The sequence below is a fragment of the Lotus japonicus genome, chromosome 5, assembly GCF_012489685.1.
Source record: "Lotus japonicus ecotype B-129 chromosome 5, LjGifu_v1.2".
NCBI classification, from domain to species: domain Eukaryota; kingdom Viridiplantae; phylum Streptophyta; class Magnoliopsida; order Fabales; family Fabaceae; genus Lotus; species Lotus japonicus.
The window spans coordinates 40,948,745-40,963,299 of record NC_080045.1 but is presented as its reverse complement, the minus strand read 5'-3'; the positions used below and the strand labels follow the sequence as shown (position 1 = coordinate 40,963,299).

Below are 14,555 nucleotides of genomic sequence, written 5' to 3'. Positions count from 1 at the left end.
AAGTAAACTAACCGATCGAAATGAAGGAAAGAGGATGAAGAATGAGAATGTGTCATGTCATACTCATGTGTGTAAACAGTGCTGCTGCAACTGAACATGTTATTATGCTATGCTGTGGTATGTAATGGCAACACTTTTATTTTATTTTGTGGTCAAGTGTTGGTCAATAAGCATGCATTGCACAGGTACATATGTACTTGACTATTGCCACGTTAACCCAACCCCCTTTTTTCTCTCTCCATCACATGCCTCAGAAATATTAAATTTCAGTTAGTAATTCATAAACGAAAATATATATTAATTCCCCTTTTACTCCATCTGCAATTTTAATCCTAGTGGTGGATATCGGTCGGTAGACACGGAATTGAGGAGAGGGATCACATTTTCTCATGTTTTTATCTTTTTTTTTTTTAATTATGTGTTAAATAGGTGAGACGATCTGAATGTTTATTAGAAGAGAATATATACAATTTTTTATATAAGAAAATTTTATGAGAGAATTCTCTCTCTATAGATGATACCTAATTAAGCTCTCGATTCATATGATGAGATAAACAATGAGACATTATGATACTATTATATGGTGTATGTATTATTTTTGTTTAGATATCCTTACTTTTTTTTCTACATAGGAAAATTAGCAAGAATATTAAAAAAAAAATTCATAGACTTGCATCTTGTAAAAAGAAAAACTCTCAAAATAAAAAATTATTTAAATTAAGTTTTATCATTATTGATATACTTTAAATCTCATTTTTAAATATTTTAATCACAAAATATTAAATTTTATCTAAAAAAATATCTCAAATCTCATTTAACCTCTAACCTTTCCAAAATTTCAAATTTTACTAAGCTTTAGTAAATATTTTTACTATCCTTTATAAGAATATTTTATATCTAGAATATTTTATACCGTTAATCCATTATAAACATCACCAATGAGTATATAATTTCACTCATTCATGTTTGATTCTCCTTAAATAATATTTTTATTTGGTACATCGGATGGATAAATTGCATCAGTCAGCAATCAATTCCTAGACCTCCCCTACCCAACACATATGTCCCCCAGCTCCTACCACTTGAGGTATCCTACAAGGCCTTAAATAATATTTTTAAGTATTATGAGAATTACTTTTCACTAGAGCAACCGTAAATATTAATGAAAGAATTGATTCATTTGTGTTAACGTACATGTGTAGAGTCCCCGAATGATAGCTCAAGATTTATGGATCAGATCAATCACTAAAGAGTTCAATTTATCTTTTCGATATAAAAAAAATCATGTGTAGAAAAGTGAACAAAAGTCACACTTGAATGTTAAAAAAAAAGGTCACACTTAAATTTATTTATTTTTTTTGACGGGAAAGGTCACACTTAAATAGAATTATAGGGAAGTAATAAAAGCTAAAATAATTCTAATTAAATTGGAAAAATATCAAGAAATTTAATCCGAATCAAATCATAGTAGTAATTAGCATGATATTCTATGAATCAATAAATAAATAAAAGGCAATAATCACAAATAGAAGCAAATCGATAATTTCCTTAATATAAATATTTCCAAAGCAAAACAATTGTCACTCATGGATGATATCTTTCATTAGAAAAAACTAATATGAATAATAAAATAAAAAACAAATATTTAAAATTCTTAATATGTAAAAGTTAAGAAAAAAGTTAAAATTATTGAACCTTAAAAATTAAAAAGCTTTAAAAAAATTAAAGAAACAAAATCACACATAATTGAAATTAAAATTAGAGAATCAAAACGTGTAATTAACTAGCATAAATGGAAAAAGAAAGGAAAAGTAAAAAAAAGAAGGAATTTATTTATGGGATAGTAATAGTAGCTTCCTGAATCTGTGCTAGTGGTAGCAACAGCTTTGGCTTTAGTGGAGTCACATAGCTATCGTGCGCACCAGCTCATGTTTCTTCCTCAATTTCTCTATCTATCCGTGTTGGAATCCTTTGGACTTTGCATTTCAATACAATACAATACAATACAATACACTCTTTCTAGTTCATCAAGCAACAACGTTGTGGGTCCTGTCCTATAAGACTAGCATCCTGATTTTTAGGTGTGAACTAGGATCACTTCTCTCTCCTCAATGGAGTACTAGATTTTCATTTCAACCATGTTCATGCCTCCACTATGTCACTGTTGTTGGATTAGTTTAGTTTAGTTTAGTTTAGTATTTTTGTTCTCTCCATCAAATCAAATACAAATAAATACCATTGCACCCTTTTCTTGAACTACTATAATAAAACAGAGTTTTCTGGAAGGAACATAGTATCCTAGTAATTACTTGTGGTGGTGGTTGTGTGTTGATCTTTGTTTCCCATGTGCTGACTTGGTTGTTTTCAACTTTTTTTGTTGTTATTTGTGTCCATTTCCTCTTTCCCCATTTGGGTTTTCTCTTCTCCACTTTCCTTTGGTCTTGGGGTTGAAAAGGTCAAATTTTGAGGATCTAAAGAGTGTTGTTGTGTGAAAAACAGCTACTTCTCTTCATCTTGCTAGTGGGTTTGCTTTCATTTTGTTGAAGTGCTCTTGGCTTGGCTCTTCCTGGATCCAGGTTTAGCTGGTAAGAATAAAGTTGCTCTCAATTATTATTATTTGTATTTGCTTTTGTGTTTGTTTCCTGTCTCTCTTTATTGATTTTGTTTGTTTGTTATTGGAGCATTTTCCGGGAACCGTTTGTATGGATTTAGTTCAGTTAATTTCTGTTGTAAGATGGTGGTTGACCCTTTTGAGATTTAAGGTTGTAAGATTGAACCTTGTTCTTTACTTCTTCCTCACTTATTTTATAGGCTTTTGGTTTCTTTTTTTCAGTGACAAATAATATAACAGGGTCAACTATTGGTTAAATTGAATTGTGAAATTATTTGTTCTATGAGTGAATTTCACTCAAGTCATTAATGTGTAAGCAGTTTTGTCTGAGAATTCTTATTTTCTAATAAGAACATGCCCATCTGAAATCTTTATGTTTAGGGACTATAGGTTTCTTTCTTCACATGTTTGTGTCTGTTATATGTAATTTTAAATGGAGAGTTTCATGCCATGATATATAGAAATCTTCCATTCTTTTTGGTTATAATTGATCTCATACAGGTAGACTCTTTAAGAAGAATTGCAACTTTTCAAATTCATCATTTTGCAAACAATTTTATTTTTGGTTTGTGACAGTGTTTTGTTTGTTTTTTCTATTGTATGTGTCTTTATTGAAGGAAGATGACTGTGATTGAAGGTTCCAACCATTAGTCCTGAATAACTGAGGTAGAAGATGGAAAGTACAGGCTTGTGGATTCAAAAAGAGGGCCACATGAAAAAAGATTCATTGAATGACAAGGAGTTATCAGATGAAGACTCTTCAAAATCACAGTTCAAGAAGTTGATTAAACGGTCAAACTCTCATCGTGCAATAGCTGTAAATGCTGTCCAATCAAAAGTTAGTAAATTTCTCTTCAAGGATTTATTTGATCGGCGTGTCCATGGACTAGACAATAGGATTCCAAAGCATGTGGTGAGTGTTGACGAGAAATATCTTCGCCGCTGCCTAGAATTGTTACACAACAGCGCGTTAAAAGCAGCTCAATGCAACATACCTGTGAGCTTAAGAACCACAAACATGATGAGCTTGAATTTGGCTAATTTTTTTTATGGAAATACATGTGGTTCTTTTGTCATTGAATGTCCTGTATCCACTGATATTGGGAGAGTAGTAATCAGTGCTGATGGCGGAGAACAGTGGCCTTTAGGTGCAGTAATGGGGAGCAAGAGTATGATGAATATATTGAATAGTGCTCTACTTCAGCGGTTTGGTTCTTCAGATAGAAAAGAAACTTTGAACAAGATGAACTTTTCTGATGCAGAAGGATTGATATGTTATGATTTTATGGACTCTCCCAGTGATTTAAGTATCTCTTCATCGTATAAACCAGAAAGGGAAACACGGTTGGTGCCAAGCCTTAAGCATGGCTCCATTTCTGTTCATGAAAGACTTGCTTCCACTGCTAGCACTTCCTCTGCTTGTGCAGATTGGTTGTCTTCAGCTTCTTCTACGTTGTCTCAGGGAATGATCCAATGTACATGGAAGCAAGGGATTCCTTATTTTGTTTTTTCTGCAGATAATCAGAAGGAGGTTTATGTAGCGAAATTGAGGAAGGTAGACTCGGCAGAGGATAAGGCTTTGGACTACGTATACCAGTTTCACTTGAACAAGGGAGGTCAAAAGGTTCGTGATATTCCTGACGGTGATTTGCAGCTTGCTGGGAAGATGAATGTATCAACGAGTTTCACTCTCTGCCGAAACAATTGTAGAATAATGGAGACGGAGTTTACATTATTTCATAACATTGAAATATTGTCCACATCAGAGCATTCTCACAGGAAGAACAAGGGCCTGACGAAAAAAGTGTCTAACGTCTTCAGAACTAGTCCATCTTCAAAACGCAGAACGCTCTCAAAATTTGGCGGATCTAGTGCCATAGATGAGAGTTGTCTGTGGGAGCCGCATGCTTTTGGAGGGACCAATTTGTTAGAGTCTAATGTTCCTCCCAATTTTGAGATGGCTGCCATTGTTGTGAAAGACCATCTTCCTTGTAATAAGCCACAAAAAGTAGGAGGCTGGGGTTTGAAATTTCTCAACAAATCTGGAGCAAAGCAAATTGAGTCGCCTTCTGAAAATTGTAATCAAAATGATGGTGACTGCTCATCTAGCATGAATATTCTAATTCCGGCCGGTCTTCATGGTGGGCCAAGAACCAGAAATGGCGGCCCATCCAGTTTGATAGATAGGTGGAGATCCGATGGCCACTGTGACTGTGGTGGTTGGGATGAGGGATGTCCTCTGACAGTACTTCAGAAAAGATCTAGCAAGCCACAGGTTCTATCTCAAGTAAATACACAAGGCGAATGCAAGTCTGTTGATTTAATTTCTCAGGTGTGTTTCTATTCCATATTCTATTCAGGGTTGTTGATGGCGGATAGCGTAGCGGCAAGCACAAAAAACGCTATAGCGCTCCGCTATAGCGGCAAATAGCAGTGAATAGTGATGTAGCGGTGAACCCCCAGGGCGCTACGCTATAGCGTGCTATTAACAAGCCTAATTCTATTACTATTCTTTCTTTATTCTTGTCATGGAACAATTATCCCAAAAGCTTAAGGTGTTAGGTGAAGACACATGAACGGTTACTTCTAACACGCACCCTCACGCAAGAACGTGAACAATGCACATGCCCACCCACCTACCATGTGCTGAAATTCAACTTTTTATTAGAATAATTGAGGGCAGTTAGGATTGAACTCTAGACTACTTAGTTATAGAGGCTCTGGTTTCATGTCATGAACTAATTATTCCAGAAGCTTAAGCTGTTGTGTGAAGTCACATGAATGGTTCTATATTATACTTCTGACATTTCTCTCTAAATAATGTTAGTGATATATTTTTATATCATCAAATGGGAGACAAAATAGTATGGGAACTGTAAATATTGGTTTTGGCTAGATGTGTTTTCCCCTGTCTTTGTTGTGGGTTTGTCCTCAAACTATCAAATTCTTTTCCTCAACGTTATGCTTACAAAAACCACCAAGCACCAAGCCCTAGATGGGGCCACGTGGATGTTGGACACCATTGGGCTCTACTAGAAATCAAAGTTTCAATAAAACCATTTAATGGTTTCTCTTGTATTTTTCTTCCGTTTCTCTCTACGTTTAGTGAATAGGAAAATAACTTTGTTCATTTTTCTAGAGTTTCCATAACCTGTGATTCTGAAATAGATTTTGCAGCAATCTCTCTCAAGATGAGGCCAATTTTATATTTATAAACTAGACAGCCGTGCATTTGTAATCTTAAATTTACTTATGTACTTTCTTGACAATTGTTTATGTAAGTATGCAATGAGATGACCATACCCCCTCAAATTTCAGGGTTCAAGTGATTTCAGCCCCACCTTGAGGATGGTCAATGTTCATGATGGTCTATATTATATTCATTTTCACCCACCTCTTTCTGCACTACAGTCGTTCTCCATTGCTGTGGCGTTAATTCATATGCAAAGTCCTAGTCTTCGGCCCAAGAGTGCACAGGAGTGAAAATTGAGGTTATTTAGCAGTCATAATTCTCTTACTGTATTATAAAAGCAATTGATGAGAAGATTCTGGTTGGTTTTTATACATGGATTGGGTTTTTGTTCCTATGTTTAGGTTTGTTACTTTCCATACTTTCAGATGTATCTTATTTAGGAGAACTACTAGCTCTGTTTGTCCCTTCTGACAATTCATAGACAAGAGCAATTGTAAACATCTTTTCCCTCATTCTTTTTGATGAAGAGGATAGAATGTACAAGGGTTTGCTGAAGAAACTTGGTAACTTGTGGTATTAAGGTTGGGTTTGTTATAGTAGCTGATATGAAGTGGAATTACCACTGAGATTGGGTTTGTTATAGTAGAACATATGTAGCATTGAGATTGGTAACTTGTAACTAAAGGAAGTGGAATTACCACTTATTCTGAAGAATAACTATTTGAAGATAGCTATTCAACAATGGATTATGAGTTATGACTCATATTTTGATATGAAGCATAACAGAGATTTTGTTTCTTTTAATTTCTCTTGTCGAATGAATTACGGGAGTCCCCATTTTTCTGATCGGGAAGTCTTTGCAGTGTTACTGATTTTACTAGATGCTGCATGATCCATTTGCTACATCTTAACAACCCATATTTCATATCTGTTAGATGACTATAAGTGTATGATCCAATCGCTGCCTCTTAATTATGCTCCATCTCTGTCAGATGACTTTAAGTGCGATTTCACAGTGGCTATTTGTATTTGGATTATTTGCATAACTTCAACTTTTAGCTACAATGTTGATATACCTACATGAATGACTCCATTCGCAATTTATCTTTGTTGTAAAGCTTTTATTTTCCAGAGACTTAATCTTTTGTGAGGACCAAGCAATGTGGAGTTCGCAAATCAGGACATTTCAGTAAGGTAAAAAGCTTGATGTCTGCAGAATGTTATTCAGATTACTGCAGCTATCTAATTTCAATTTGTTTACAGGTGATGATAGAAGGATAATATAAATGATCCTTCTTAATCACATGTCAATTAAAAAGAAAGGGAATAAAAGAGGATCTGATAGATGAGGATCTGATAGATGATCCGTTAGATGAATTCATCAACTAAAAAGTTTGTAGTAATCATTTTAGCATCAGTTGGATTGAATGTCTATCAATACCAGTTTCATTATGTGATTTGCATATGAGCAGATGATTTATTTATGTGATAGTGAGTTCTTCCCTTTTTTTTCATGTGAATCATATTGCATTCAAAGTTTGCTTGAAAAAGTAGATCACAATTTATTGTGACTGTACTTGTTGCTTGTTTCTGTGTCTTGTTTCCATTCTATTGTTACTTTCTTGTGTGCTCTTTTTGCGATGAATGCTTTGTTTAAATCATGTAAATGTATAATAATCAAATAATTTGGTGGAACGCTAGCATCCTCCGCTCTATACCTCTCACCCAAAAGTTAAAACAAAAGAATGATCAATGAAAGAACAGATATTCAACATATGAGAAATTGTGAAGTTATGATGTATATTTGTGCAAGTAGTTAGATCTTTCCCTATTTTAGATTATGCACATTCAAAATAAGAAAATCTAAAATCTTTTGTGTGCAGTAATGTTCTTTAGTTTATATCTTAGCATGAACACCTTAATGGAGCTTTGGTGGTCAAATAACTCCTGAGTCTTAAATCCTGCAGTGAGTGACCTAATCATGAGTTTTGTACTCTTGCTACTTGTATGGTTCACAAGGAGAAAGATATGTATATGGCTTGAAACCAATGACATTCAACTTGTTATTTTATTTTGTTCGTGCCTACTGTCTTCTTTATATTTGTGGGAAAGAAGAATTTTTTATTTAATTAAATTGAGTCACATGGCAAATATTTGAAATCTGATTGGTTGACGGTATAAAAAAACTTTACACTGTCAGTGCATCAAAATTGAACTCAATATAAAATGTAGCAAAAAAATCGATATTAAGTTTATAAATTTAATTTTAATCTATAATAAATGGGACATACATTTTCATTGTCATCTACATATTATTTTAAGAGTCCGACTATTATAATGATAAAATTAAAAAGTTGGTCTATTTTAAAAAATTTACGCCAATTTACAACGTATCACAGCTAACTGGCAACTCTATTAATAAATTAGTAAATAGTATAAATCAAATAATAAATATTTTTGCCACGCAAATGTATGATATTTAATAATAAAGTTTAAATCGTTGATTAACTACTGATAGTATTTAGAATGGAGGTTTTCTCTAAAGGTGCGGGTAACAGCCCTCTCCAACAGGGCGGTGACACGAATGTCTGGGCAAGAGCAACGTTTCGAGACAAGCTGCTGGGGGGGAAAGTTGCTCCTCCGGCCAGGAAAGTAGTGAACTTGATTGAACAGGGGAAGATGAGGATTGAGCATGTCAATGGCAACCCTTTGCTGCCTCAGGTGGTCACTGATGCAGAGGTGATAAGGGCGTTGTGCCACCCCTGGCAGGATGCTCTGGTAGTTTCCTTGCTAGGGAAGAGGTTGGGCTATCGAACTATGAAGGCACGGCTAACGGCCGTGTGGCGGCTCACAACAGACTTCGACCTACTAGATGTTGATAATGGGTTTTATTTGGTGAAGTTTGATATTGCTGCGGATAGAACAAAGGTGATGGAGGGAGGACCATGGATGATTTATGATCACTACCTGGCTGTTTCCACATGGAGCAAGGAGTTTCTTTCCCCTCTAGCCAAGGTCACCAAAACCCTGGTTTGGATTCGTATACCTGGGCTGAACGTGGTCTTCTATGATGAGAGTTTTTTGCTTGGGGTGGCTTCTGCAGTGGGGAAGGCAATCAGGGTAGATAGCAATACCCTTAGAGCGGAGCGGGGAAAATTCGCACGGATTTGTGTGGAGCTTGATCTGTCCAGGCCAGTCATTGGGAAGGTGTGTATTGAAGGTTTTTGGTACAGGATAGAATACGAGGGACTACATGTCATATGCACCAAGTGTGGGTGCTATGGTCACAGGGGCAGGGAGTGCACAGGGGAGATACCTGGTGGCGCACTAGCGTTACCGGCGGCGCCGCCACAGAAGGAGAAAAACACAGAAGAAAACCCTAGTGCTTCGATGGTTGGCGGCCAGGGGCAAGAGAGAGAAACAACGGACATGGTAACAAACACAATCATGGGCGCGGAGAATCAGGGGATTATTCCAGGAGAATTAATGGTGCCTAATGCAATAATTATGGAAAAACCAAATTCCACGCAGGAGGAGGAGGGAGAGATCCTAGGTGAGTGGATGGTGGTTCAAAAAAAGAAACGGTCTCCTAAGAATGTGCAAACTCCCAAGACTCATGCAATTAATTCCAAAAGCAACCAGAAATTGGCGGCTGATGCGAAATCAAAGGCTCCTACTAATCAGGAAAACAAGGGAAAAGGAACGTTGATGGGGGTGGGAAAAGGGAATGAGGCACATGTCATTGAGCAGGAGGAATGTGTAGGAGAGAGACATGGAGGTATTACTATAGGGGGGACCACAATCACGTGAAGCATGTGGGGGAGAAGGTTTGGATAAAAAAAAGAAAGGAAGGACCAGCACGTGTGGAGAAAGATAATGTCAAAGCTCAGAATTCCAAACTCATGGGGTCAATGCCAAATTTTCATGTGGGGTCTACTAGTGCGAATGGCGCCAGTGAAAAGGATGGAGTGGCAAAAGAGAGAAATATAGTGAGACAAACAGTGCATATTCAACAATCTAGCAACGGAGAGGTATCCTTCTTGACTAGAGACATGCCAAATGTTGTTTTCCAAGCTGGGACTCAGACTTCTACTGGTATTGGTACACGACCACCAGACCAGCATCAAGGAGAAGAGCAAGAGATGAGGAGCCATATGGAGGACCAACATGAGACAGGGAATGTTGGGGACGAGTTGGAGCACGAAACTGTTGATATGCAGTGAATTCGATAGTGTTTTCTGGTTCTCCTTATCTGTAGTTTTTTAATGATAGTACAACCAGAATTTTCAGTTTTATCTTGGAATGTTCGCGGTGCAGCGAATGTAGTGTCTAAAAGGCACATGAAGGAGGTGCTTGTGAGACACAAACCTGAGGTTTGTTTTATTTTAGAGACACATGTCCAGTTTTGCCGTCTTCAGAATTTTTGGACCAAATTGGGGTATAGTCCGGTTGGGGTTGAAGAGGCTCATGGCCAATCGGGAGGCATTTGGGCTCTTGCTAGAAATGAGGTGGTGAGTCAAATTAGCATCCTCTCCTCGCATGCTCAAGCCATCACTCTTCTTATAAATTCTAGTCAACTTCAATGGGCTTGCTCAGGTATTTATGCTAGTCCAATCCCTATTAATAGACAGTTTTTGTGGGATCATCTTCGTGGTATCTCGACGTCCATGTCAATCCCTTGGGCCTTGGTGGGGGATTTTAATGATACTCTGACCTCCACTGAGCAACGCGGGGGTGTCTTCTCCCAGATGCGAGCAACAACTTTTCGTGATAATATTGATACCTGTCACTTGATGGATATAGGTGCTTCTGGGTTACATTTTACTTGGTTCAGGAACTGTCAGGGGCATCTGCCGGTGCACAAGCGGCTTGATCGTGCCTTGGCGTCTCTGAATTGGCGTGTGGTGTTCCCGAAGGGTGGGTTAGAGGTTCTCCCTCGCAGGCACTCTGACCATAGCCCTTTATTACTTCGATGTGGAAAAAAGATAGAAAATATGGGGGGAGACCATTTAGATTTGAGGTTGCCTGGACTAGTCATCATTTGTACAAGGATGTGGTTCATGATGCTTGGCAGAAAGGGGGACATAGTGTCTTAGATGCCCTGAATGAAGTAAGGGTGGATTCCATGGATTTCAATAAGAAGATCTTTGGAAATATTTTTCGCAGGAAAAGACATGTGGAGAATTGTTTGGCTTCTACTCAGAAGAGACTAGAGACGGTAGATTCAGTAACTCTCTTGCTACAGCTTGATCGTTTGAAAAAAGAGCACAGCGAGATCTTAGCCCAAGAGGAGATGTTGTGGTACCAAAAGTCTAGAGAGAAGTGGGTTAAATATGGCGACCGTAATACTGCTTTTTTTCATGCCCAAACAGTTATTCGGAGAAAGAGAAACAGGATTGTGGGTCTTAATTTACCGGATGGCTCTTGGTGTGAGGATGGGGAGGCTCTCCAAGCAGGTGCTATTGATTATTTCCGAAGCTTATTTGCTGAGACCGTAGTGGTTGATACTAATTGCTTACCTACGCCAAATTTGCCCACTATCCCCGAGCACTTCATTCCTGCTCTTGAGAGAGAGGTCACTAAAGAAGAGGTGTTCCTAGCCCTTCAGCATATGGGTTCCTTCAAAGCTCCAGGGCCTGATGGGTTTCATGCTTATTTCTTCAAAACCTACTGGGATGTAGTGGGTGATAAGGTATTTTCCTGTATTAAAGCTGCTTTTGAGACCCAACAATTTGATCCTGTTTTGTGTGAGACCCTCATTGTTTTGATCTCGAAAGTGGATTGCCCCCAGACGTATAAGGATTTTAGGCCCATCAGTTTGTGTAATGTTATTTACAAACTGATAACAAAAATTTTGGTGAATAGGATTCGGCCTTTGTTGAATGATATCATTAGCCCAATGCAGAGCAGCTTTATCCCAGGGCGGAGCACTAGTGATAATGCCATTGCTTTGCAAGAGATTGTGTACCATCAGAGGAAAGCCAAGCGGAAAGGCGGAAATTTAGTCTTTAAATTAGACCTTGAGAAGGCTTATGACAGGGTTGATTGGGGTTTCTTGAAGGAGACTTTAATGGCTTTTGGTTTTCCACCCTCTTGTATTCGCTTGATTATGTTCTGTGTGACTGCTTCTCAGCTTTCCATCATGTGGAATGGAGAGAGATTACCACCTTTTGCTGCGAAAAGAGGGTTAAGGCAAGGTGATCCTCTTTCTCCATATTTGTTTGTGTTGTGTATGGAGAGGTTCAGTTCAGCTATTTCGACAGCTGTCCTGGACGGGAGGTGGGAGCCTATTTGCACGGTTCGTAATGGCCCTGGTTTGTCCCATCTTTTCTTTGCTGATGATGTGCTTCTTTTTATCAAAGATAAGGATAGCCAGGTGAGAGTTTTAAAGGATTTGTTAGACAGGTTCTGTGGAGCTTCTGGGTTGAAGGTTAATGAAGCAAAGTCAAAAATTCTAGCTTATAATGGTATTACTAATTTGAAGAAGGCTAGCATTTCTAATGTTGTGGGTATCCACTTCACTTTAGATATTGGCAAGTACTTGGGATTCCCCATTTTCCAAAGAAGAGTGACAAAGCATGATTTTAATTTTCTTTTCGACCGTATTAACTCTCGCTTGGCGGATTGGAAATGTAAGCTTTTAAACCGGGCTGGTCGTCTCACTTTGGCACAATCTGTTCTGTCTGCCATGCCAGCTTATTGCATGAGCCAGGTTTGGCTCCCACAAGGAGTATGTGACAAGTTGGACTCAGTTACAAAAAATTTTGTTTGGAAAAACAGGGATGGTAGAGGATTACACTTGGTTGGTTGGGATCGAGTGGCTATTCCGAAGAACGAAGGGGGGCTTGGTTTGAGAAAGGCTAGAGATCATAATGTGGCGATGTTGGGAAAGCATGTGTGGGAGATTATATCTGAGACTGATAAACCTTGGGTCCATCTTCTTAAACATAATTATTATCCTGAGGTCTCTTTTCTGCAAGCAAATGAGAAGAAAGGGTCTCCAGTTTGGAATGCGCTTCAGCAGGCTTGTGCTGTGCTCAAACCTGGGTTTGAATTTAAAATAGGGAACGGTTTATCCTCCTTCTGGAATACCCCTTGGTGTACCTCCCGCCCGCTGGGAACTTTAGTGGACTTTGTGCATTATTATGATATCGATCAGCGAATTATGGATGTTTGGGATGGGGAGAGATGACGCTTGGACCGTCTCTGGACTGCCTTGCCAGAGAACTTGATTGACGCGGTTAATGGTTTCCCAGTTCGGCTAAATAACCATGTTCAGGATGGGGTGCGATGGACAGGGCATGCTACAGGGATATACACGGTGGCGACGGGCTACTCTTGGATTATTAACCAGCGTTTACTTTCTTCTGTTGTTGCAGGGTCCCCCACTAGTTGGTGCTGGATTTGGAAGCTTAAGGCTCCTCTGAAGTGTGTCATGATGATTTGGCTAGCTAATCACAACGCTCTCCCCACAAACGAGTGTCGTTTCAGAAGAGGAATGGCTCCGACGGCAGCGTGTGCCTTCTGCAATAGTGAGGATGAAACAGTCCTGCATTGCCTGCGAGACTGCACCCTAGCGAACCATATATGGCAGCGTATGGGGTTTGATACCACTAGTGCTTTGTTTCAGCTCCAAGATCACCATCATTGGTTGCGTGCGCTGCTGCATGGGGCAAATCGAGTGGAGATTTGCACAATTTGGTGGATTTGGCGTGCGAGGAATGCGTTTTGCTTCGAGACTACCCGGCCAAACCTACACTGCATTGCTGCAAATATTTCTGCCATGGCTAATGATTTGGGGTGGTGTTATGGCGAGGTCAGTGGGTCTCCGACGGTTCCAAGGCTTGTCCGTTGGCTTCCGCGTGATGCAACTAGCTTCATGATTAATGTTGATGGAAGTGTGAGAGATGATCCAAGACGTGGTGGGTTTGGGGGTTGTTTCCGCAGCAGCTTGGGACAGTGGCAGGGTGGCTTCTATGGCTACTTGGATGATACTAACATCCTACACCTTGAGCTTCTGGCTATCTACCATGGGTTGCGTTTGGCTTGGGATAGGGGGGCTCGAAGGGTGGAGTGCCAGTCTGATTCGTTGGATGCTGTTACTCTTGTTGCATCAGATCCGGGTTCAACTCATGTGTATGCGTCTCTTGTGTGGGATATCAAGGATTTATTGGGGCGAGATTGGCGAGTGGAGCTCTACCACACCCTAAGGGAGGGTAATGCGTGCGCGGATTTCTTGGCTAAATTTGGAGCAAGTCAGAATACCAACTTGGTGACTATTGATCAACCTCTTGAGGGGATGAGTTTTCTGTTGTTGGCTGATGCCATGGGAGTTGCCTCAGTGAGGCCTTAGTTTTCTTTTCTTTTCATGATATGTACCAAAAAAAAAAGTTTAAATCGTTGAATCATTTCTCTCAAAGTAGGTAGACACTTCCCTACTATTAATGCTTATCTAAATAAAACTTCCCTAAATATTAATAAGCCAAAATTCACAAAAATCCTTTTTTTTGTCTTTGGAGTTTGAACATTTCCAATTTTTGGGCTATCTCTGATCTGGTTCCCGTATACTTTATTGAAATAATGAAGTATAGAACATATGATTTGACAAAAAAAAAATATGAATACGTTTTTTTTTAATTGGCAAATGTTAATTGTTAGTAATGTTAGTAAATTGGTTTCTTCTCAGGGTTCGAACCCTTCACCCTTCACCCTTCATCCCACCCTACTCTTATGTCCCTAAACTCTTACCAC

At 38.8% G+C, this 14,555-nt stretch overlaps 3 protein-coding genes across 4 annotated transcripts; all 3 read left to right on the top strand.

Moving 5' to 3' along the window:
- Nucleotides 1–1,947: 1,947 nt before the first annotated feature.
- On the top strand, nucleotides 1,948–6,608 carry LOC130717061 (uncharacterized). Of its 2 annotated transcripts, none has more exons than XM_057567166.1 (3): nucleotides 1,948–2,585; nucleotides 3,233–4,943; nucleotides 5,930–6,608. In XM_057567166.1, exons 2-3 carry the CDS (start codon nucleotides 3,285–3,287, stop codon nucleotides 6,092–6,094), a joined length of 1,824 nt encoding a protein of 607 aa, XP_057423149.1. In that variant the 5' UTR covers nucleotides 1,948–2,585; nucleotides 3,233–3,284; the 3' UTR covers nucleotides 6,095–6,608. The 2 variants fall into 2 exon arrangements, with proteins under 2 accessions (XP_057423149.1, XP_057423148.1); XM_057567165.1 differs by having other exon boundaries at nucleotides 1,950–2,585; nucleotides 3,229–4,943.
- Nucleotides 6,609–8,330: 1,722 nt separating this feature from the next.
- On the top strand, nucleotides 8,331–9,614 carry LOC130719557 (uncharacterized). Its single transcript, XM_057570176.1, has one exon. The coding sequence runs from the start codon at nucleotides 8,331–8,333 to the stop codon at nucleotides 9,612–9,614; it is 1,284 nt and encodes a 427-aa protein (XP_057426159.1).
- Nucleotides 9,615–10,144: 530 nt separating this feature from the next.
- Nucleotides 10,145–14,157, top strand: LOC130719556 (uncharacterized). The gene is made up of 3 exons (XM_057570175.1): nucleotides 10,145–10,732; nucleotides 10,879–12,874; nucleotides 13,184–14,157. Exons 1-3 carry the CDS (start codon nucleotides 10,145–10,147, stop codon nucleotides 14,155–14,157), a joined length of 3,558 nt encoding a protein of 1,185 aa, XP_057426158.1.
- Nucleotides 14,158–14,555: the final 398 nt, after the last annotated feature.